Source organism: Notothenia rossii, assembly GCF_949606895.1.
Source record: "Notothenia rossii genome assembly, chromosome: 9".
In the NCBI taxonomy this organism is placed as follows: Eukaryota; Metazoa; Chordata; class Actinopteri; order Perciformes; family Nototheniidae; genus Notothenia; species Notothenia rossii.
The window spans coordinates 2,309,583-2,332,241 of record NC_136907.1 but is presented as its reverse complement, the minus strand read 5'-3'; the positions used below and the strand labels follow the sequence as shown (position 1 = coordinate 2,332,241).

Below are 22,659 nucleotides of genomic sequence, written 5' to 3'. Positions count from 1 at the left end.
ATTTTTAAACACGAGTATCTGTACTTCTACTTGAGTAAAGGATGTGTGTACTTCTACTTGAGTAAAGGATGTGTGTACTTTTACCATTTCTAACTGTAACACATCTGCTTCCAATAAAGCATATTAGATTATATTACATTCAACTCTATTGTCATTGCACACAGAGTACAACAAAATGCAGTTTGCATCAACCAGAGAGTGCAAAGAGTAGTAAAGAGGTTTTAATATATTCACATATCAGATCAATGATGTATCAATATGAATAAAGTTATTTCCATGAGCTGCAGATTTAGAATATATCAGTGCCGGGTTTAGGCATATATTAATTATATGTAAAAGGTGCATTTGTTAAAAAGACAGATCATTCCTCTAACACTGTGTGTCCTCCTTGTGTCCACAGAGACGTCCATGCTGTTTGTCTTTGGGACGATAAAGGTCCCGCTAAGATCCACCAGGCGCTCAAAGAGGACATCCTAGAATTTATCAAACAAGCACAAGCAGTAAGTTATACACAAGGCCCATTCCTACCTAAGAACATTTTTCATTGTTTTTCATATTTATTGTTATTATAATTATTTATTTTAGAATTCAATTTTTTTATTTAGTATTATTATCTTAGATAATGTTTTATTTTTTATTTTTTATTTTCAGTTTATTTTATTTTATTTTGTTTTATTATTTAACATTATTATTTACCGATGTTCATTTTTTTAAAATTATTATTTATTATCAATGTATTTGAATTATTATTATTATTATTACCTATGATAATGTTAAACATTTTTTTATTATTATTTTGTATTATTTGTTTATTTGATATTATTATTATTATTTAATAATTACATCTTTAATTTTTTTAATTCCTATTGAATTATTTCCTATTATTTTATTTATTTTTTTAATATTTTTAATTCTTTAATTATTTTTCCATAATATTTTTATTTTATCCTGAAATATTACTATTAATTATTTCTCTTTGTTATTATTATTATTATTATTATTATTATTATTATTATTATTATTATTATTATTATTACCTATGATAATGTTAAACATTTTTTTATTATTATTTTTTATTATTTGTTTATTTGATATTATTATTATTATTTAATAATTACATCTTTAATTTTTTTAATTCCTATTGAATTATTTCCTATTATTTTTTTTTTTTTTTTAATATTTTTAATTCTTTAATTATTTTTCCATAATATTTTTATTTTATCCTGAAATATTACTATTTATTATTTCTCTTTGTTATTATTATTATTATTATTATTTTTATTATTATTATTATTATTTATCATATGATTTCTTTTTCATCATTATTATTATACGTGTAACCACTGCTTGTCTGACTTCTCCTCCTCTCCGTTATGATCTCAGTTGCTCCCCTCGTATCTTCATCAAAGTGTTGATTTTCTTCCCGTGTTCCCAGCGGGTGCTGAGCCACCAGGACGACACGGCGCTGCTGAAAGCGTACATCGTGGAGTGGAGGAAGTTCTTCACTCAGTGCGACATCCTCCCCAAGCCCTTCTGCCAGCTGGAGATCACTCTGATGGGGAAGCAGGGCAGCAACAAGAAGTCCAACGTGGAGGACAGCATCGTCAGAAAGGTGACGAGGAACCAGCATGTCGTGCTTTTTATACATTAGAAGCTTCTGTTGAGGTCTTTGAAAGAAGCTGTCATCATATTTTTTGTGTCATCAACGTCTAAAGAAGTGTAATTTAAGGTACTGTGCTTTGAATGGGGTTATGTGATGGAGCGGGTCAAAGAGTGACTGACTCCGCCTCTGACAGCTGACACACACACTCCAAACATTTCATGCTCTCTTCCTAAAAAGGAACCATGCAATTTATTATTTATTGTGCGTTTGTTAATTATGGGGAATGATTGTGTTAAGAGGTGGGTCACCTGTTTATGTTTGGGTCTGATTTTTATGTTGAAATGTGGTTTGGAGTTTAAGTGTGTCACCTGTTGACGGGTAAGCCTGTTGGGAGGGGCTACAGGTTAAAAAGGGACGGGGTTTGGCCCTGGAAGGGGTCTCGGAAGAATGTTGCAATGAAGGCAACAGCTGGGACATGTTTGGGAGTTGGTTGCAGAGAAGGCAACCCAGAGCATGTTTACTCTGATGAGTGATGGACGGCCTGTTTTGGGATTTTTATTTTGTTGTCTTAAGTTGTGCTGGGTCACTATTTTTGTTGTTGTTGCTGTTATAAATAAAGTTTTGGAGCGTAACCCAACCAACTAGGCCAGTGTTTGCGAACGGACAATTTAGAGCCCCGTCACAGGCTATTTCTACATTTTCAAGATTCAAAGGTTTTTTTTTTGTCACATGCACAAAGCTACAGTGTAGAAATGGCAATGACATTCTTCTGACCCAAGCTCCTCCAACAACATATATAATAAAATACACTTCAATCTTCTGTTTAGGTCTTTGAAAGAAGGTGTCATCACATTTTTCTGTCATCAACCCCCCAAAAAAGTCTTAAAAGTGTACATTTAAGGTACTGTTAAATTGCTGCTGGACCTCCACGTTAAGACAGCTGCTGTGTTCCCCTTTGAGCAAGAAGAAGGCTAATACGGGCTTTTTGACGGAAGTGAAAAGGATGTTTTTGAAAGGCTTAACATCAGCAAACATGTTTTTAAGAGCAATATTTAGCGAGATAAACAAGTGTCAAATCATCAAAATAATTAGGGATGTCCCGATCACCATTTTTTGCTCCCGATCCGATTCCGATCATTTGATTTTGACAATTTGCCCATACCGATTTTTCCCGATCCGATCTTTATGCAATGCATTAAGAGAAAAAATAAAAAGAGCATTCAAGTTGTCCCTTAAGGTTATTTTTTTATTTAAATGTGATATTCTATCCAACATGGATATAGCTTCTTTCTTTCACAGCAGCATTGGATCAGTTCAGTTGTGCAGCATTGGATCAAAACAAAATAAAGCTTTCAGTACTCGTTAGCTTACTGCTACAATTAGACACTGCGCCCACTCTGTTGCCAGATTTGAGAGAAATAAGCAGGTCTATGAAAACAAGCCCCAAAGAAGCAACACATACATGATGTTGTGTCATTTGAAACCAAAACTAAGGCCTCAGGATGACTTTAAGACTTGAACATGGTCATTTTTGTTTTGTAACATTGAATACGAAATTTTAAAAAAAGTATTTAAAAAAAAAAAAAAAAAATCCCGATCCCCGATTTTTTTCCTTCCGATTCCGATCTTTTGAAAATCACGTGATCGGCTCCGATCCCCGATCACGTGATCGGATCGGGACATCTCTAAAAATAATTATATAATAAATGGTATTTATATAGGCGCCTTTCAAGATACACAAAACAGAAACAACGAGACAATATAATCAATAAGAACAAAGGGTATGTCATGTGATCAGGGTGGAGAGATGTGTTTTGAAAGAGGGGGGAGACTGAGGAGTTGTCCATCTTGTTTTCTTTTCAAAGTTATTTACAACACTCTGGAGTGATCGGAGAAACACAGAAACAGTCCGTTCTTTATCTGCAACTCTGTAGAAACACTGGCTTTAAACACAATGTTAGCTTTTCCAATGTTGAGTTTTCAAATTGAATGTCATGGAAGAAGTTTGAAAGCTAGGAACAATTAAGTACATTTTAATATTTACTGTTATTAATTTTATTAAGTGCTTTCATTTTGAGCGCAGCTTTGGGCAGCAGGTGATTCTGTGTTTATTGGAGACGGGTGGAGGTGGGATTGGTTAACCAGAAAAGCAGCAAGTCTAGATAGCTTAAAGCCATTGTTCTTTGTACTTTTTGATCGTTTCAATAAGGACAACACAAACGATGTTATTGGAAAATGAATTGCTACCAAATAAGATCTGCTGTCTGTCGCCTCAGCTGCATTTTGAATTCTGAGTTTCTTGTTGTGTTTCTTTCTGATTTATTAACCTGCCTCTCTGTGTTCCTGCAGCTGATGCTGGACACGTGGAACGAGTCGATCTTCTCCAACATTAAGAGCCGGTTACAGGACAGCGCCATGAAGCTGGTTCATGCCGAGCGGCTCGGAGAGGCCTTCGACTCTCAGCTGGTGATCGGAGTGAGGGAGTCGTACGGTGAGAAACACAGAAACACAGGAACACAGAAACACAGGAACACAGGAACACAGGAACACAGGAACACAGGAACTGCTCAGGTCACATTATTCGTTTTTTTTGTTTTTTTGTTGATAATAATAGATTTTATTTTATTTTTTTATTTTGATAATAATTTAAATATTTGTATTGAATTGTTTTTAATTATTTCACCAATATTTGTAATTATTAATTCATTTCATTATTTTACATTTGTATAATAATAATTATTTTTCTATTTTATTTATTGATCTTAATTTTTTTATTTAAAAAGTTTTTTTCCAATTATTTTGTAATTATTAAAATTGTTGCATTTTTATTATTTATTTTAATATAAATGCTTCTTATTTTCTTCTTCTCATTATTTATTTTAATATACATTTTTTATTAAATTATTTTCCTCTTCCCTCTCTCCTCAGTGAACCTGTGCTCGAACCCAGAGGATAAGCTTCAGATCTACAGAGATAACTTTGAGAAAGCGTACATGGACTCGACCGAGCGGTTCTACAGAACTCAGGCTCCGGCTTACCTGCAGCAGAACGGGGTCCAGAACTACATGAAATATGTGAGTGGGTTTCTCAAACTGTTTTGGACTCGTGATGAGTTTGTTCTTCAGGCACATGAAGACGCAGGGCCGTTTCTTCCTATAGGCGGACTGTGTGGATGCATAGGCGCCCGCGGCCACTAGGGGGCCCCCAAGCTGAAAGTTCAGGTTCAGCCTCAATATATTTGGGGAGAATTCAAATGAGCCGTCTGTATTTGTAGACAGCCGAGCCCCCTCCTGTGTTCGGTGAAGCATTATATGCTTAAGAATCAAATGTAGGATATAAACACAACTAAACTGCATTGATATCAAAGCTGAGGCTTGTGTTTGTGGGGATCAATAACGTCCAAATCATCGCTGGGCTGTCAGCCAATGAGTGACGTCTGAGGTAGATGAGAGATGTAAATTATATATTGTTGAGAAAATGCTGCATCTCTTGCATTATTGACGTAGAGGAGCATTATTGTTTGGCTTTTTAACATAATTGTTGGTGAGTTTCAATTGCTTGGCTTTCGTGAAATTAGCCTGTTTTCCTCTTAAAGTGTAACAGATTGATGCGTCTCCACAGATCATCTTAAAGGCTTCGGGATCCCCCAATTGTAAAACTGTAAAAACTAGGGCCCCCAAACAGCATCTTGCATGGGGCCCCCAAACAGCATCTTGGATGGGGCCCCCAAACAGCATCTTGGATAGGGCCCCCAAACAGCATCTTGCATAGGGCCCCCAAACAGCATCTTGGATAGGGCCCCCAAACAGCATCTTGCATAGGGCCCCCAAACAGCATCTTGGATGGGGCCCCCAAAAAGCATCTTGGATGGGGCCCCCAAACAGCATCTTGGATGGGGCCCCCAAACAGCATCTTGGATGGGACCCCCAAACAGCATCTTGCATAGGGCCCCCAAACAGCATCTTGGATGGGGCCCCCAAACAGGGTCTTGCATAGGGCCCCCAAACAGCATCTTGGATGGGGCCCCCAAACAGCATCTTGGATGGGACCCCCAAACAGCATCTTGCATAGGACCCCCAAACAGCATCTTGCATAGGGCCCCCAAACAGCATCTTGCATAGGGCCCCCAAACAGCATCTTGCATAGGGCCCCCAAACAGCATCTTGCATAGGGCCCCCAAACAGCATCTTGGATAGGGCCCCCAAACAGCATCTTGGATAGGGCCCCCAAACAGCATCTTGGATGGGACCCCCAAACAGCATCTTGGATGGGACCCCCAAACAGCATCTTGGATAGGGCCCCCAAACAGCATCTTGGATGGGGCCCCCAAACAGCATCTAGGATGGGGCCCCCAAACAGCATCTTGGATAGGGCCCCCAAACAGCATCTAGGATGGGACCCCCAAACAGCATCTTGGATAGGGCCCCCAAACAGCATCTTGCATGGGGCCCCCAAACAGCATCTTGGATAGGGCCCCCAAACAGCATCTTGGATGGGGCCCCCAAACAGCATCTAGGATGGGGCCCCCAAACAGCATCTTGGATAGGGCCCCCAAACAGCATCTAGGATGGGACCCCCAAACAGCATCTAGGATGGGACCCCCAAACAGCATCTTGCATGGGGCCCCCAAACAGCATCTTGGATAGGGCCCCCAAACAGCATCTTGGATGGGACCCCCAAACAGCATCTTGGATAGGGCCCCCAAACAGCATCTTGGATGGGGCCCCCAAACAGCATCTAGGATGGGGCCCCCAAACAGCATCTTGGATGGGACCGCCAAACAGCATCTTGCATAGGGCCCCCAAACAGCATCTTGCATAGGGCCCCCAAACAGCATCTTGGATAGGGCCCCAAAAAGGTAGTAACGGCCCTGAGTCAGTAGACGCCTGAATCTCCAAGGAAATCCAAGGTTAAAACGAATTCAATGCCTTTGCTTTGGCATGACCAAATAAACAAACTGGGTATTATTTTATTTCCTTCTACTCTTCTTGTCTTAAGATTTTTTTTTTACGTTAATGTTTGCTTTTTTTTGTTGTGACTATTTAACGCTATTGAGAAATACTTTTGAGAGGCCAAAAAGTAGAAGTGGATACTGCGTTCCAATATGGTGACCTATTCCTAGAATATTTTTTTCATTGTTTTTTTATAATTATTGTAATTATTATTATTTTTGAATTTATTTCTGAATTGTTATTTGATTTATTTTGAATTTATTTTTTATTATTTAATTAACTTTTTATTATCTAAAAAAATGTTTAAATCTTTTTCATAATCATTTTTTTATTTTTTATTAAAATCCTTATTATTTTTTGTATTTAATATTAAAGACATAAAAATACATATTTATAATATTTATCTACTGTTGGAAAAATTAAGAAAATCCTATATTACTATAATTTTAACCAAATACTTGATGCTTTCATTAGAATTTTTATAAATAACGATCAGTAATGTGGATATAATGACAAAGTGGGTTAAGGTAAATAATAGAAAAAATCTTTAAGGTACATTTAAAAAAACAAAAGAACGTCACTATACTTTAATGCAGCCTTTCAAACCAGCAACACTTATGTTCAAATATCCACAATCTAAGAGAACATCTAGTCTCATATGTTTAGTGATTAAATATTAATATATGTTTCCCAGCCCAAATTAAAAGGTTCAAATGGTGAGACAGCAGCCCTTTCTGCTCCCGGTTTAAAAAGTGTTGTAATCGCTCTGCTCCCAGCATGCTCTCTGCTCACTCTGACAGAAAAACAACTTTCACAACAGGAAGCAGAAACTGGAGGCTCCTCTCCTCTGTTGTGAAAGTGTTGGAAATGAATCCAAACAGCAAACAGTCAGAGGTCCGCTTCACGTTATCCCTCTTAATAAAACATAACTGAAGCCTGGTGGGTGTTAAAGCAGCGTGAGGCTGAAAGGGATCTGATGAGGAAACAGGTCAAACTTTAATACATGTTAGTGAGATAGGGAAGTTATTTATGTTCCCACGACGATACTGAGCTCCATTTCCAACATCAACAAGGACACATATTAAGACAAGATACAAGACAAACATACATTTAAAGTGGACGCATCGGTGTCTCTACTTTAAAGAGTACTCTCCTGCTGATGTTCATGTGTATATCAGTATGTAGTGTCTCTACTTTAAAGAGTCCTCTCCTGCTGATGTTCAGGTGTATATCAGTATGTAGTGTCTCTACTTTAAAGAGTCCTCTCCTGCTGATGTTCAGGTGTATATCAGTATGTAGTGTCTCTACTTTAAAGAGTCCTCTCCTGCTGATGTTCAGGTGTATATCAGTATGTAGTGTCTCTACTTTAAAGAGTTCTCTCCTGCTGATGTTCAGGTGTATATCAGTATGTAGTGTCTCTACTTTAAAGAGTCCTCTCCTGCTGATGTTCAGGTGTATATCAGTGTGTAATGTCTCTACTTTAAAGAGTCCTCTCCTGCTGATGTTCAGGTGTATATCAGTGTGTAATGTCTCTACTTTAAAGAGTCCTCTCCTGCTGATGTTCAGGTGTATATCAGTATGTAGTGTCTCTACTTTAAAGAGTCCTCTCCTGCTGATGTTCAGGTGTACATCAGTATGTAGTGTCTCTACTTTAAAGAGTCCTCTCCTGCTGATGTTCAGGTGTATATCAGTGTGTATTGTCTCTACTTTAAAGAGTTCTCTCCTGCTGATGTTCAGGTGTATATCAGTATGTAGTGTCTCTACTTTAAAGAGTCCTCTCCTGCTGATGTTCAGGTGTATATCAGTGTGTAATGTCTCTACTTTAAAGAGTCCTCTCCTGCTGATGTTCAGGTGTATATCAGTGTGTAATGTCTCTACTTTAAAGAGTCCTCTCCTGCTGATGTTCAGGTGTATATCAGTATGTAGTGTCTCTACTTTAAAGAGTCCTCTCCTGCTGATGTTCAGGTGTATATCAGTATGTAGTGTCTCTACTTTAAAGAGTCCTCTCCTGCTGATGTTCAGGTGTATATCAGTATGTAGCATCTCTACTTTAAAGAGTCCTCTCCTGCTGATGTTCAGGTGTATATCAGTATGTAGTGTCTCTACTTTAAAGAGTTCCCTCCTGCTGATGTTCAGGTGTATATCAGTATGTAGTGTCTCTACTTTAAAGAGTCCTCTCCTGCTGATGTTCAGGTGTATATCAGTATGTAGTGTCTCTACTTTAAAGAGTCCTCTCCTGCTGATGTTCAGGTGTATATCAGTATGTAGTGTCTCTACTTTAAAGAGTCCTCTCCTGCTGATGTTCAGGTGTATATCAGTATGTAGCGTCTCTACTTTAAAGAGTCCTCTCCTAATGATGTTCAGGTGTATATCAGTATGTAGTGTTTCTACTTTAAAGAGTCCTCTCCTGCTGATGTTCAGGTGTATATCAGTATGTAGTGTCTCTCCTTTAAAGAGTCCTCTCCTAATGATGTTCAGGTGTATATCAGTATGTAGTGTCTCTCCTTTAAAGAGTCCTCTCCTGCTGATGTTCAGGTGTATATCAGTATGTAGTGTCTCTACTTTAAAGAGTCCTCTCCTGCTGATGTTCAGGTGTATATCAGTATGTAGCGTCTCTACTTTAAAGAGTCCTCTCCTAATGATGTTCAGGTGTATATCAGTATGTAGTGTTTCTACTTTAAAGAGTCCTCTCCTGCTGATGTTCAGGTGTATATCAGTATGTAGTGTCTCTCCTTTAAAGAGTCCTCTCCTGCTGATGTTCAGGTGTATATCAGTATGTAGTGTTTCTACTTTAAAGAGTCCTCTCCTGCTGATGTTCAGGTGTATATCAGTGTGTAGTGTCTCTACTTTAAAGAGTCCTCTTCTTGTTTGTGTTTTCAGGCTGATTCGAAGTTGAGAGAAGAAGAGAAACGAGCGCTGAGATACCTGGAGACGAGAAGAGACTGTAACTCTGTTCAGGCTGTGAGTTTACACACGGTGTGATCCTATAGTGAAGATAATACATGTACAATCAAAAACCCCCAACCAAGGTACCCCCCCCCCTTATCACCTGAATCTCCTCCTAGAGCACCATTGTGTTCTTTGTGACCAAATGTCTCTCAGAGGGGCGTGGGGAGGGGCTCCTTATTTTCATCTAAAGTAACAGACAGAGAATCAGCACTTAGGAAACAGGGCTGAAACAGAGGGGATTATGGGTAATGCTGCAATGATATATAATATATTGTTGGAAAAGAGTAGGGGACCTTTTTAAGTTTCTCTTTCTCCCTTTGCCTCCCCAGTTAATGGAGTGTTGTGTGAACGCTCTGGTCACCTTGTTTAAAGAGACCATTTTGACTGAGTGTCCCGGGATGATCAGACGAAACGAGACAGAGAGTGAGTACGGCCGGACGAACCCCACCAAAGGCACAGCAAGCTCAGGTTTGCACCAGGAAACAACCTGACCAAACCTCTCTGTCACACACCTGTACCACACCTGTACCACACCGTGTGTGTGTGTGTGTGTGTGTGTGTGTGTGTGTGTGTGTGTGTGTGTGTGTGTGTGTGTGTGTGTGTGTGTGTGTGTGTGTGTGTGTGTGTGTGTGTGTGTGTGTGTGTGTGTGTGTGTGTGTGTGTGTGTGTGTGTGTGTGTGTGTGTGTGTGTGTGTGTGTGTGTGTGTGTGTGTGTGTGTGTGTGTGAACTTGTTGATAATGTTGTGTGTGAACTTGTTGATGACATTGTGTGTGTGTGTGAACTTGTTGATGGTAATGTTGTGTGTGAACTTGTTGATGACATTGTGTGTGTGTGTGAACTTGTTGATGACATTGTGTGTGTGTGTGAACTTGTTGATGACATGGTGTGTGTGTGTGAACTTGTTGATGGCATGGTGTGTGTGTGTGAACTTGTTGATGACATTGTGTGTGTGTGTGAACTTGTTGATGACATGGTGTGTGTGTGTGAACTTGTTGATGACATTGTGTGTGTGTGTGAACTTGTTGATGACATTGTGTGTGTGTGTGAACTTGTTGATGGCATTGTGTGTGTGTGTGAACTTGTTGATGGCATTGTGTGTGTGTGTGAACTTGTTGATGGCATTGTGTGTGTGTGTGAACTTGTTGATGGCATTGTGTGTGTGTGTGAACTTGTTGATGGCATTGTGTGTGAGAACTTGTTGATGGTAACGTTGTGTGTGTGTGAACTTGTTGATGGCATTGTGTGTGTGTGTGAACTTGTTGATGGCATTGTGTGTGTGTGTGAACTTGTTGATGGCATTGTGTGTGTGTGTGAACTTGTTGATGGCATTGTGTGTGTGTGTGAACTTGTTGATGGCATTGTGTGTGTGTGTGAACTTGTTGATGGCATTGTGTGTGAGAACTTGTTGATGGTAACGTTGTGTGTGTGTGTGAACTTGTTGATGACATTGTGTGTGTGTGTGAACTTGTTGATGACATTGTGTGTGTGTGTGAACTTGTTGATGGCATTGTGTGTGTGTGTGAACTTGTTGATGACATTGTGTGTGTGTGTGAACTTGTTGATGGCATTGTGTGTGTGTGTGAACTTGTTGATGACATTGTGTGTGTGTGTGAACTTGTTGATGGCATTGTGTGTGTGTGTGAACTTGTTGATGACATTGTGTGTGTGTGTGAACTTGTTGATGGCATTGTGTGTGTGTGTGAACTTGTTGATGGCATTGTGTGTGTGTGTGAACTTGTTGATGACATTGTGTGTGTGTGTGAACTTGTTGATGGCATTGTGTGTGTGTGTGAACTTGTTGATGGCATTGTGTGTGTGTGTGAACTTGTTGATGACATTGTGTGTGTGTGTGAACTTGTTGATGGCATTGTGTGTGTGTGTGAACTTGTTGATGACATTGTGTGTGTGTGTGAACTTGTTGATGGCATTGTGTGTGTGTGAACTTGTTGATGACATTGTGTGTGTGTGTGAACTTGTTGATGACATTGTGTGTGTGTGTGAACTTGTTGATGACATTGTGTGTGTGTGTGAACTTGTTGATGACATTGTGTGTGTGTGTGAACTTGTTGATGGCATTGTGTGTGTGTGTGAACTTGTTGATGGCATTGTGTGTGTGAACTTGTTGATGGTAACGTTGTGTGTGTGTGAACTTGTTGATGGTAACGTTGTGTGTTTCCTCGGCTCCAGAGCTGCACCTGATGTTCTCTCTGATGGACAAAGTGCCGAGCGGCATCGAGCCGATGCTGAAGGACCTGGAGGATCACATCATGAGCGCTGGTCTCGCTGACATGGTGGCAACAGCAGAGACAATCACTTCCGTGAGTCACACACACACACACACACACACACACACACACACACACACACACACACACACACACACACACACACACACACACACACACACACACACACACACACACACACACACACACACACACACACTCACACACACACATTTGACTGCATCAGGCCACTAGTTGCTGCAATTAAGAGAATTCTGGAATAAAGGAATTGTTCATTCATAAATAATCTGTGCCTCTCTGACACTGTCCTATAATGAAGGAGACGTGGAAATCTATTTAGTAAATTGTGTACTGATGAATAATACAGTCAACCTTTATTTTGTATTTAGAGCCAGTGTGGACATAGCCAAAGAACCCTCATTATAGACATGTTTCATAAATATTATAAAACAGTATTCACACAACTAAATAGGAGAAGAGAAATTGGTCATGTTGAGATCCAAACAGAAACAGCATGGCCATGAAATAAAGATCAATTATGTAACTAATTCAGATCCTCAAACTCCTGTCAAAGATCCAAGATACATTCTTTTTATTTCTGTCTGTTCTCATCGTCTGGTTTCTCCTTCTTTGTTTCAGGACTCAGAGAAATACGTGGAGCAGCTTCTCACGTTGTTTAACCGTTTCAGCCGTTTGGTGAAAGAAGCGTTTCAGGACGACCCGCGCTTTCTCACCTCTCGAGACAAAGTGAGATCATGGTTTACTGACATGGACGATATTAATACAACATGTCAGAAGATCCTAAAACTCATCCTGTTTTTCCATCTTCTTCCAGGCGTATAAAGCTGTTGTGAACGACGCCACTATTTTTAAATTAGAACTTCCTTTGAAGCAGAAAGGGTGAGTTTGGAGGAGGTTAAGGGCCACGTGAGGAAATACATTTGGGATGTGACCAGAACTTTAAAACAAATGTGCGTTCTGAGATTTAACTCATAATTACCAAAAATGTCAGAATTACCCAAAAAGTCGGATTTCTGAGACAAAAGTCAGAATTTTGAGAAAATTGAGAATTCAGAGAATTTTCAAAAAAACTTCAGAATTCACGAAAAATCGAATTTCTGGGGAAAAAGTCAGTAATCACAAAGTGAGAATTGTGAAAAAGTTCAGATTTCTCAGAAAAAAGTAAGAATTCAGAGAAAAGTCAGAATTAAAAAAAAAAGTCAGAATTCCGGAAAAAAGTCAGAATTCACGAAAAATCGAATTTCTGAGAAAAAAGTCAGTAATCACAAAGTGAGAATTGTGAAAAAGTTCAGATTTCTCAGAAAAAAGTGAGAATTCACGAAAAAGTCGTATTTCTGAGAAAAAAGTGAGAATTCAGAGAATAGAGAGAATTTACAAAAAAATTCAGAATTCACGAAAAAAGTCAGAATTGTGAAAAAATACAGATTTCTCAGAAAAAAAGTGAGATTTCAGAGAATAGTGAGAATTTAAAAAAAGTCAGAAAGTAAGATTTCCGAGACAAAAGTCAGACTTCATTTTTTCTTTAAAAATAATTCTCAGATCAAAGTCAGAAACACAAGGAAAAAAAATCAACATTTTGAAAATAATCTGATTTCTGAGATTTTTTTATTTTTATTTTGAGATCAAAGTTAAATAAAAATATATCTCCCGTGGCCCTAATTCTATCCGTAGCTTAGAGTTGTGTGTTTGTGTGATTTTCAGTATCTCTTGAAGGCGCTGCTGATGTCTCGCTGCACTGCTTTCCTCTCTGTTCTCAGGGTCGGTCTGAAAACCCAACCAGAGTCAAAATGTCCGGAGCTGCTGGCCAACTACTGCGACATGTTGCTGAGGAAAACCCCGCTGAGCAAGAAACTCACGTCTGAGGAGATAGAGGCAAAGCTCAAGGAAGTGGTACGTCTCTACTGGGAACACTGTGTTCTTATCATGGAGCAACTAAGAGAACTGGAACGAGCATCGGAGGCGGTGTTTTAACCACGACAACCAGCATGTAGATGACTGTAGAGGTTTACAGTAACTAGTAACCAGGACTGTTCAAACATAACACCTGTTTTACAAGAGAACTGCACTCTGCACACTTATGGAAATATATCTAACACGCTCATACACATGTTGTTGTTATTAACGCCTGAATTTCCCCACGGGGATAAACAAAGTTCCATCTTATCCTACTCTGACTCTCTGCTCTGTGTTTCTGCAGCTGTTGGTGTTGAAGTACGTCCAGAACAAAGACGTGTTCATGCGTTACCACAAAGCTCACCTGACGAGACGCCTCATCCTCGACATCTCAGCCGACAGCGAGATCGAGGAGAACATGGTGGAGTGGCTCAGGGTGAGAGGAAGGAAGGAAGGAAGGAAGGAAGGAAGAGAAGTGTTAGTTTGTTAGTTTCATCTCCTTCTAAACCCTGTGGTGTGTCGTGTGTCCAAACAGGAAGTGGGAATGCCGGCTGATTACGTCAACAAGCTGGCGCGGATGTTTCAGGACATCAAAGTGTCCGAGGACCTCAACCAGTCTTTTAAAGAGATGCACAAACACAACAGGCTGACTCTACCAGGTAACAGCTCACACACTTATCAAGCTTTCCAAACACAACAGGCTGACTCTACCAGGTAACAGCTCACACACTTATCAAGCTTTCCAAACACAACAGGCTGACTCTACCAGGTAACAGCTCACACACTTATCAAGCTTTCCAAACACAACAGGCTGACTCTACCAGGTAACAGCTCACACACTTATCAAGCTTTCCAAAAACAACAGGCTGACTCTACCAGGTAACAGCTCACACACTTATCAAGCTTTCCAAACACAACAGGCTGACTCTACCAGGTAACAGCTCACACACTTATCAAGCTTTCCAAACACAACAGGCTGACTCTACCAGGTAACAGCTCACACACTTATCAAGCTTTCCAAACACAACAGGCTGACTCTACCAGGTAACAGCTCACACACTTATCAAGCTTTCCAAACACAACATGCTGACTCTACCAGGTAACAGCTCACACACTTATCAAGCTTTCCAAACACAACAGGCTGACTCTACCAGGTAACAGCTCACACACTTATCAAGCTTTCCAAACACAACAGGCTGACTCTACCAGGTAACAGCTCACACACTTATCAAGCTTTCCAAACACAACAGGCTGACTCTACCAGGTAACAGCTCACACACTTATCAAGCTTTCCAGGCTTTTATTTATGTGTTCACAGCTACATTGTAGATATGTCAAGGAATATCTTAAGTCAACTCTTCTTCGGTTTTCTGCACTCAACATCCACAAATACTTATTAGGGATGTTGAGTGTAGCTGCGAGGAAAGCAATCACAAAGAAATGGCTCAAACCAAACAGAGGATTGGTACGATGTCATTTATGAAATCTGTGTAATGGAAAGAATAACCTTCTTTATGAGGAACTTACATCTGAGGACATTTGGGAGAAATGGAAAGTGTCTATTACCCGATATGCCCTTCTTTTGTTGAACTGTTTGAATCTTTTATTTAATGATCTCAGGGGGTCCGCGGGGTCTTAGAAAGTATTAAAAGTTGATAAATCAATTTAGCGTAAATGAAGGCTATTAAAAAGTATTAAAGGGCATTTTCCAAGGTGTTACATTTAGTAGCTTGTTTCCAATAAGTATATAAATGGTCCAAAGAGGTTGTGTTCTACAGTCTGCCTGAATGTAATCATTGCGTAGGTGTGTAGTGTGATTCTGTGTACTTTATTTATGGCATCCCGTTGGATTTGACGTCATCTGAACAGGACATCGAACGCTCACTGTTTGTTAGCGCGCGAAGGTCCGTTTACGCCGGTTGCTAAGCAACATCGTTATGGGGAAATGCAAGTCTGTGTCCAAATGGTTGGAAGATAAGGAGGAAGGACAATCAATACTGTATATAGTCAATGTGAGGTAAAGTGTGTCGCCAAGGTAACCGGTTAAAACTCCAAGTGGAGATGAGGTCTTAAAATGTATGGAAAGGGTCCAAAGATCCAAATATACATAAAGTTCCAAAAATACCGTAAATTCGAAAAAATACTTAAAGTTCCAAAAATACTTAAAGTTCCAAAAATACTTAAAGTTCTAAAAATACTTAAAAATACAAAAATACTTAAAGTTCCAAAAATACTGAAAATGGTTGGAAGATAAGGAGGAAGGACAATCAATACTGTATATAGTCAATGTGAGGTAAAGTGTGTCGCCAAGGTAACCGGTTAGAACTCCAAGTGGAGATGAGGTCTTAAAATGTATGGAAAGGGTCTTAACAAAGGTCTTTACATCTGAGTTCAGGATTCCTGCATATACCCTGGATCTATATTGTCACAAGCTCCCCCAACAGTGCAACACAATAAAACAGATAAAATAGTTAAAATAGTGCAAAAAAAGTCTATATACAAGTAATTGGAAGCTATTCTTATCAACACGTCTCAGGTGTGTTTAACCTGCACACAACAATATATGGAATACATTATTTATTGGCGACAGGCAAACGATCGTCCTGCAAAATAATAATCAACACCTCTTCAAAGCAACATTGATGTTTTAACAGAACGAAGCTCCAGTAGCTGTTTCTACATTTCTTAGCTTCTTAATGGCTGTTTTTAAAGAGGATGGTATCAGTAGGTAGTGTCTCTACTGTGACCTCTCTCTGTTTCCTCCCTCTCAGCGGACTCTGTGAACATTAAGATCCTGAACGCTGGCGCCTGGTCTCGAAGCAGCGAGAAAGTGTTCGTGTCTCTTCCCACTGAGCTGGAGGATCTGATCCCAGAGGTGGAGGACTTCTACAAGAAGAACCACAGCGGCAGGAAGCTGCACTGGCACCACCTCATGTCCAACGGCATCGTGAGTAACACACACACACACACACACACACACAGAGACACACACAGACACACACACACACACACACACACACACACACACACACACACACACACACACACACGCGCGCACACAGACACACACACACACAGACACACACACACACACACACACACACACACACACACACACGCGCGTGCACACACACACACACACACACACACACACACACACACACACACACACACACACACGCACACACGCACACATGCACACATGCACACATGCACACATGCACACACATACACACACATACACACACATACACACACACACACACACACACACACACACACACAGAGACACACACAGATACACATGATATTAAAGATTAATACAATTAAAGATACAATTCAAATGAACTAACTTTTAAAATAAGAAATGAATTAAATGAACATGAATACATATTTGGGTCATATATACATATTAAATAAATACAATAAATGAACATTAACGTGCTCTCTAGTTAACATTTCAACTTTACAATGTTACATAATGTGAATTTCTTAGTTTGCAGTTTGTTCTGCTGATGGCGAAATCATCTTCAAGGAATCCTAATAAAAACACAGATTCAGAAAACTATGAGGAAATAGAAACTTTAATTATTTTCTGTATTTGTTTTCTGATGGCTATAACAATGATTTAGACTACAGCGGTTTAGGTGTTCCTCTCTCTCTCTCTCTCTCTCTCTCTCTCTCTCTCTCTCTCTCTCTCTCTCTCTGTGTTTAAACCAGCTGTGAGGTTTTACTAATCGTTGTTCCTGCAGATCACGTTTAAGAACGAGGTGGGCCAGTACGACCTGGAGGTCACGACCTTCCAGCTGGCGGTTCTGTTCGCGTGGAACCAGAGACCGAGAGAGAGGATCAGCTTCGAGAACCTCAAGCTGGCCACAGAGCTGCCGGACGCCGAGCTGAGACGCACTCTCTGGGTAAAAAAACAATGTCCTATATTCTCTCCATTATCTGTGAGAGAGATCTTGTTAGAAAAATCTCACTGGTCACCGGCTTGGGCTTCATTCTCAGGATGTATTTATTCAAATCTAAAAATTCTGAGTTTTTCTCAAAATTCTAACTTGTTCTTAAAATTCTGAGTTTTTCTCAAAAATGTCAAGATTCTGTATTTTTCTCAAAAATCTGACTTTTCCTCAAAAATCTCAAAATTCTGTATTTTTCTGAAAACTCTCAAAATTCGGACTTTTTTCCTACAAAAATCTGACTTTTTCAAAAGATCTGACTTTTTCTCAAAATTCAAACTTGTTCTTAAAATTATGGCTTTTTCTCAAAAAATCTCAAAATTCTGACTTTTTTTCAAAAAATCTTATTTTTTCTCAAAAATCTTATTTTTCCTCAAAAATCTGATTTCTTCCCTCATCATCTTGCCGTTTCCTTACCTCATGTTTGATTGTACTTTATGACTTGTCTCCGGATAAATGGTAATGTATGTAATCGTGTTTCCTCTCCCTGCCTCAGTCTCTGGTGGCGTTTCCTAAACTGAAGCGTCAGGTTGTGTCCTACGACCCGCCGGTGACGTCGCCGAAGGACTTTGACGAGGGAACGTTGTTCTACGTCAACCAGGAGTTCTCCCTCATGTGAGGAACACCAGATAATGTCATATGTAACAGTGTCTCTCAAACTCTTTCATACCAAGGACCACTTGACCAAAACAAAAACACTCACGGACCACCTCACTCCACAAACATCCAGAAACAAGCGGCCTGCTCACCACTCCAACAGTTTATAACAAATGACAGCCTATTGATGAGAGCTTAACTTCTCTACACATTACATCAACAACACAAATACAACTACACATTCTACAAGCACCGTTCATATGCCACTTCAAATGCTCACAGGTTGTACACCTCTTATGAAATGTTGACTACATTTATTACGGAGATTATGTCCGAGCCAACAGACTCACAGATCGTTGGCTACTGAGATAAATGCAAAATACAGTATTTAGTACGACACAAACAAATCACATCATTAACTGGTCAGTTTCTGCCTGACAGTATTTTATATTAATTTACTTTTATATACATTTTATATCATGACAAACAATTGGTCCATCCGACATGAGATTACAAGACACCATTACATACATTATAACATACGGAAATGCAGGTGTCTGAGAAGCAACAGGAATAAGATAGAAAAATAGGACAGATAATTATAATAAGTATAATAAACATTTAAGGAATAATAAATACAATATTAAAACATCCCAAACCTGCTGTAAAACGTAAACAGATGGAGGAATATAAAGCAGTACGTCCTGTCAGGTACACAATTCTCAAAATCCTGACTTTTTCCTCAAAATATCAAAAATCCTGAATTGTTCTCAAAATCCCCAAAAATCGGACTTTTCCACAAAATTCTGAATTTTTCTCAAAACTCTGACTTTTTCTCAAAAAATCTGACTTGTTCTCAAAATCCCAAGAAATATGACTTTTTCTAAAAAATATTAAAAAATATGACTTTTTCTCACAGATCTAAAAAAATATGACTTTCTCAAAAATATGACAGTTTCTCAAAATCTCAATAAACAGATGTTTTTTTCCCCAGATTTCTGCAGAAAACTGTCTCATTGTTTGTCGATGTTTTTTGTTTCCGTCCACAGAAAGAACTCCAAGGTCCAGAAGAGAGGGAAGATCAATCTGATTGGTCGACTGCAGCTCACCACGGAGCGAATGAGAGAAGAGGAGAACGAGGGCATCGTGCAGCTCAGGATACTGAGGACACAGGTAACGTGTGACGCGTGTGTGATAACAATAACAACAATAACAACAATGCAAAATACAACAAATAACGAGAATAATAAAATGTGTGAACAAAATTATAAAATAGTAGCAAAAAATAATGAAAATAAATAACAAAATTAATAAATACAATAAAAAAAAATACATATATATTTTTTACTGCATCGTAACCAGTAAAAATACAGATTTGTTATTTAATGTATTAATAATTTATTTAAATAATTACATTTATTGACAGTTTTCTCTCTTTAAATTAATACTGAAAACATACAATTAATATTCTCTCCTTAAGCCAAAATCAGTCATGTGACCTTTCTTAATTCATCAAAACCGTCTGAGTTGATCTTTCATTTTCCGTCAAGAGACTGAGTGAAAAAGGCTTTTTAAAAAAAGAATAAACACTTTATTTCTTCTTTTAGTGTTTCCTTTGACCACTCTCTTAACACCAGAAAGGCACACACCTTTAGGCCCCGTCCACACGGAGACGATATCAGTTGTATCCGCTAAAGTTCTTTTTCGGCTTCGTCCACACGAAGCCGAAACGGAGCCGCGGCTTCGGAGCCCGAAACCGATAAACTTTGAAACCGGCTCCCAAAGTGGGTAGGTCTGGAAACGAAACCCTTGCGGCTCCGTGTGTACGCCCTATTTAATCTTTTCCTAAATCGATGACGCCATAGCCCCGCCTCTCCCCACCTCAGCTTCTCACCCCCGCGTCATTGCTGATGCGTTTCGCCAACAACAACAATGGTGGATCACAGAGTTGCGTTCGTGGTCCAGACGCTACCACGAATATCCGCCATCTTCTACCTTGTTTGTTTGTTTGTGCCGTATGCCCATGCCCAGTCTTCTTCTCTGCTTTTGGTGTATTTTGTGGCGGAAGTACAGCGCCACTTACAGGCCCGGCATATGTACTACAGCGTCTCTAGCGGTTTCGTGTGGACGGAAGACGTTTTTTGAAATCGATTTCGAAACCGTGTCGTCTCCGTGTGGACGCGGCCTTAATCACTTATTTTCAGAAGGTTTTTTCTTTTTAAATCCTGCGCTCGTTTCGCTGGTATTTCCATGCACTTTTGCCCGTTTTATTCACATTTGTCCCCGCCTCTCTGTTTGTCCCCCCCCCCTCTCCAGGAGGCCATAATCCAGATCATGAAGATGAGGAAGCGCATCAACAACGCTCAGCTGCAGACGGAGCTGGTGGAGATCCTGAAGAACATGTTTTTACCACAGAAGAAGATGATCAAGGAGCAGATCGAGTGGCTCATCGACCACAAGTACATCAAGCGGGACGAGACGGACCTAAACACCTTCATCTACATGGCGTAGCACTTACATTCTGTTACAAGTCTGCTAAACCCCGGACCTGATGGACTCTTCCAGGATCCCCGTCCTCTATTTAAAAATAAGGCAAACGTTTTATTTAAAGAGTAAAAAGACTTCCTGCCTTTCGGTTGTACAGAGATGACAGAAGTGGTTTTTAATGCGTCTGCTGTCCAGATGAAGCTGTCTAATGTGTGTTATTCGTCATCTGGATCGCTGCTGAAACACTCCCCGATCAATGCAAGTCTTCATGTTGGCAGGAAAGAGGGGGAACTCAAAATACCTGCAGAACACCTGAACCCTGAACTCCTCTCCGTGCTTTCTGCAGATAATCCCGACGTTAAGTGTGTACAGAGCCACGTAAACACCTCACAGGTTGCAGAACAGAATAGCAACGAATCATAACTCCTGCTTCTGTTGCCGGGTAGAAAAGAAATTATGAAATCAGTAAAAGGGGAAACGGGACCTCGTGTTTGTGCGACTGGCTCTCTCTTTTCTTTCTACAGGTATCCCGGGAAAAGGAGGCGGAGGTCAGTGTTACACAATACTACAGTACAAAGCTTTAGGAGCGTGAACCATGAGATGTGAATAATAAAATGATTAAATAAAACAGCACCTTATTATAAAAACGTGCAGGCGTGTCATTTATCCCAGCTGTCTCTACTTTAAAGAGTCCTCTCCTGCTGATGTTCAGGTGTATATCAGTATGTAGTGTCTCTACTTTAAAGAGTCCTCTCCTGCTGATGTTCAGGTGTATATCAGTATGTAGTGTCTCTACTTTAAAGAGTCCTCTCCTGCTGATGTTCAGGTGTATATCAGTATGTAGTGTCTCTACTTTAAAGAGTCCTCTCCTACTGATGTTCAGGTGTATATCAGTATGTAGTGTCTCTACTTTAAAGAGTCCTCTCCTGCCGATGTTCAGGTGTATATCAGTATGTAGTGTCTCTACTTTAAAGAGTCCTCTCCTGCTGATGTTCAGGTGTATATCAGTATGTAGTGTCTCTACTTTAAAGAGTCCTCTCCTGCTGATGTTCAGGTGTATATCAGTATGTAGTGTCTCGACTTTAAAGAGTCCTCTCCTGCTGATGTTCAGGTGTATATCAGTATGTAGTGTCTCTACTTTAAAGAGTCCTCTCCTGCTGATGTTCAGGTGTATATCAGTATGTAGTGTCTCTACTTTAAAGAGTCCTCTCCTGATGATGTTCAGGTGTATATCAGTATGTAGTGTCTCTACTTTAAAGAGTCCTCTCCTGCTGATGTTCAGGTGTATATCAGTATGTAGTGTCTCTACTTTAAAGAGTCCTCTCCTGCTGATGTTCAGGTGTATATCAGTATGTAGTGTCTCTACTGGGACATGTCTCCATGCTTTAAGAGCCCAGTCTGCTCTGATTGGTTAGCTGGCCTGGCCACCTCTGTTGTGATTGGTCAACCACTTAGAGATGTCCCGCCCCCTTAGCCAATCGCGTACAATGTGTTAATTGGAGCACAACATTTCCGTAGTGTGTTGCCGGGTCTGAATCAGAAGAAGACCACAAACCAAAACGTGTCTTTTATGAACTTCTGAAGTATGTCTGAGTATGATTTGTATTATGTAATATATTTCATAGCTCGAGATTATATAGACACTTGATTTTGTGTGATGAAAGCCTTATTAAAGATACATTTTTGACTGTTATCGTCCTCCTCTTGGAGACCTGAGGAATGTTTAATGGTGACCAGTAGATGGCGCCAGAGTTTCAGGAAATATTAGTTTTGAAGAAGTAATGAGCAGGTTTGATTCAGTTGGCGAAGCGACACAACAGTCGGTCCGTCTGTGTCAGCTCTTTGGTGTCAGCTTGGTGTGTCCCTACCTTTACAGGTAAAGTCAAGCTACATAGCTCTTACTGTCTCTACTCTTATATTTTATTAAATTGTGGAATACACCACCAGGTAA

The 22,659-nt window shown here is 39.7% G+C and overlaps 1 protein-coding gene across 1 annotated transcript; it reads left to right on the top strand.

Annotated features, from left to right (window-relative positions):
- Positions 1–258: 258 nt before the first annotated feature.
- On the top strand, positions 259–21,355 carry LOC307018414 (cullin-5; the record flags this gene model as incomplete). The annotated part of the gene is made up of 18 exons (XM_079648645.1): positions 259–267; positions 357–500; positions 1,436–1,612; positions 3,953–4,094; positions 4,532–4,677; positions 9,436–9,516; positions 9,834–9,972; positions 11,693–11,823; positions 12,391–12,498; positions 12,587–12,651; positions 13,530–13,662; positions 13,970–14,101; positions 14,201–14,324; positions 16,437–16,612; positions 17,418–17,579; positions 18,121–18,239; positions 19,271–19,394; positions 20,538–21,355. The coding sequence occupies 18 exons, from the start codon at positions 259–261 to the stop codon at positions 20,730–20,732; spliced, it is 2,307 nt and encodes a 768-aa protein (XP_079504771.1). The 3' UTR covers positions 20,733–21,355.
- Between the last annotated feature and the right edge of the window lie 1,304 nt (positions 21,356–22,659).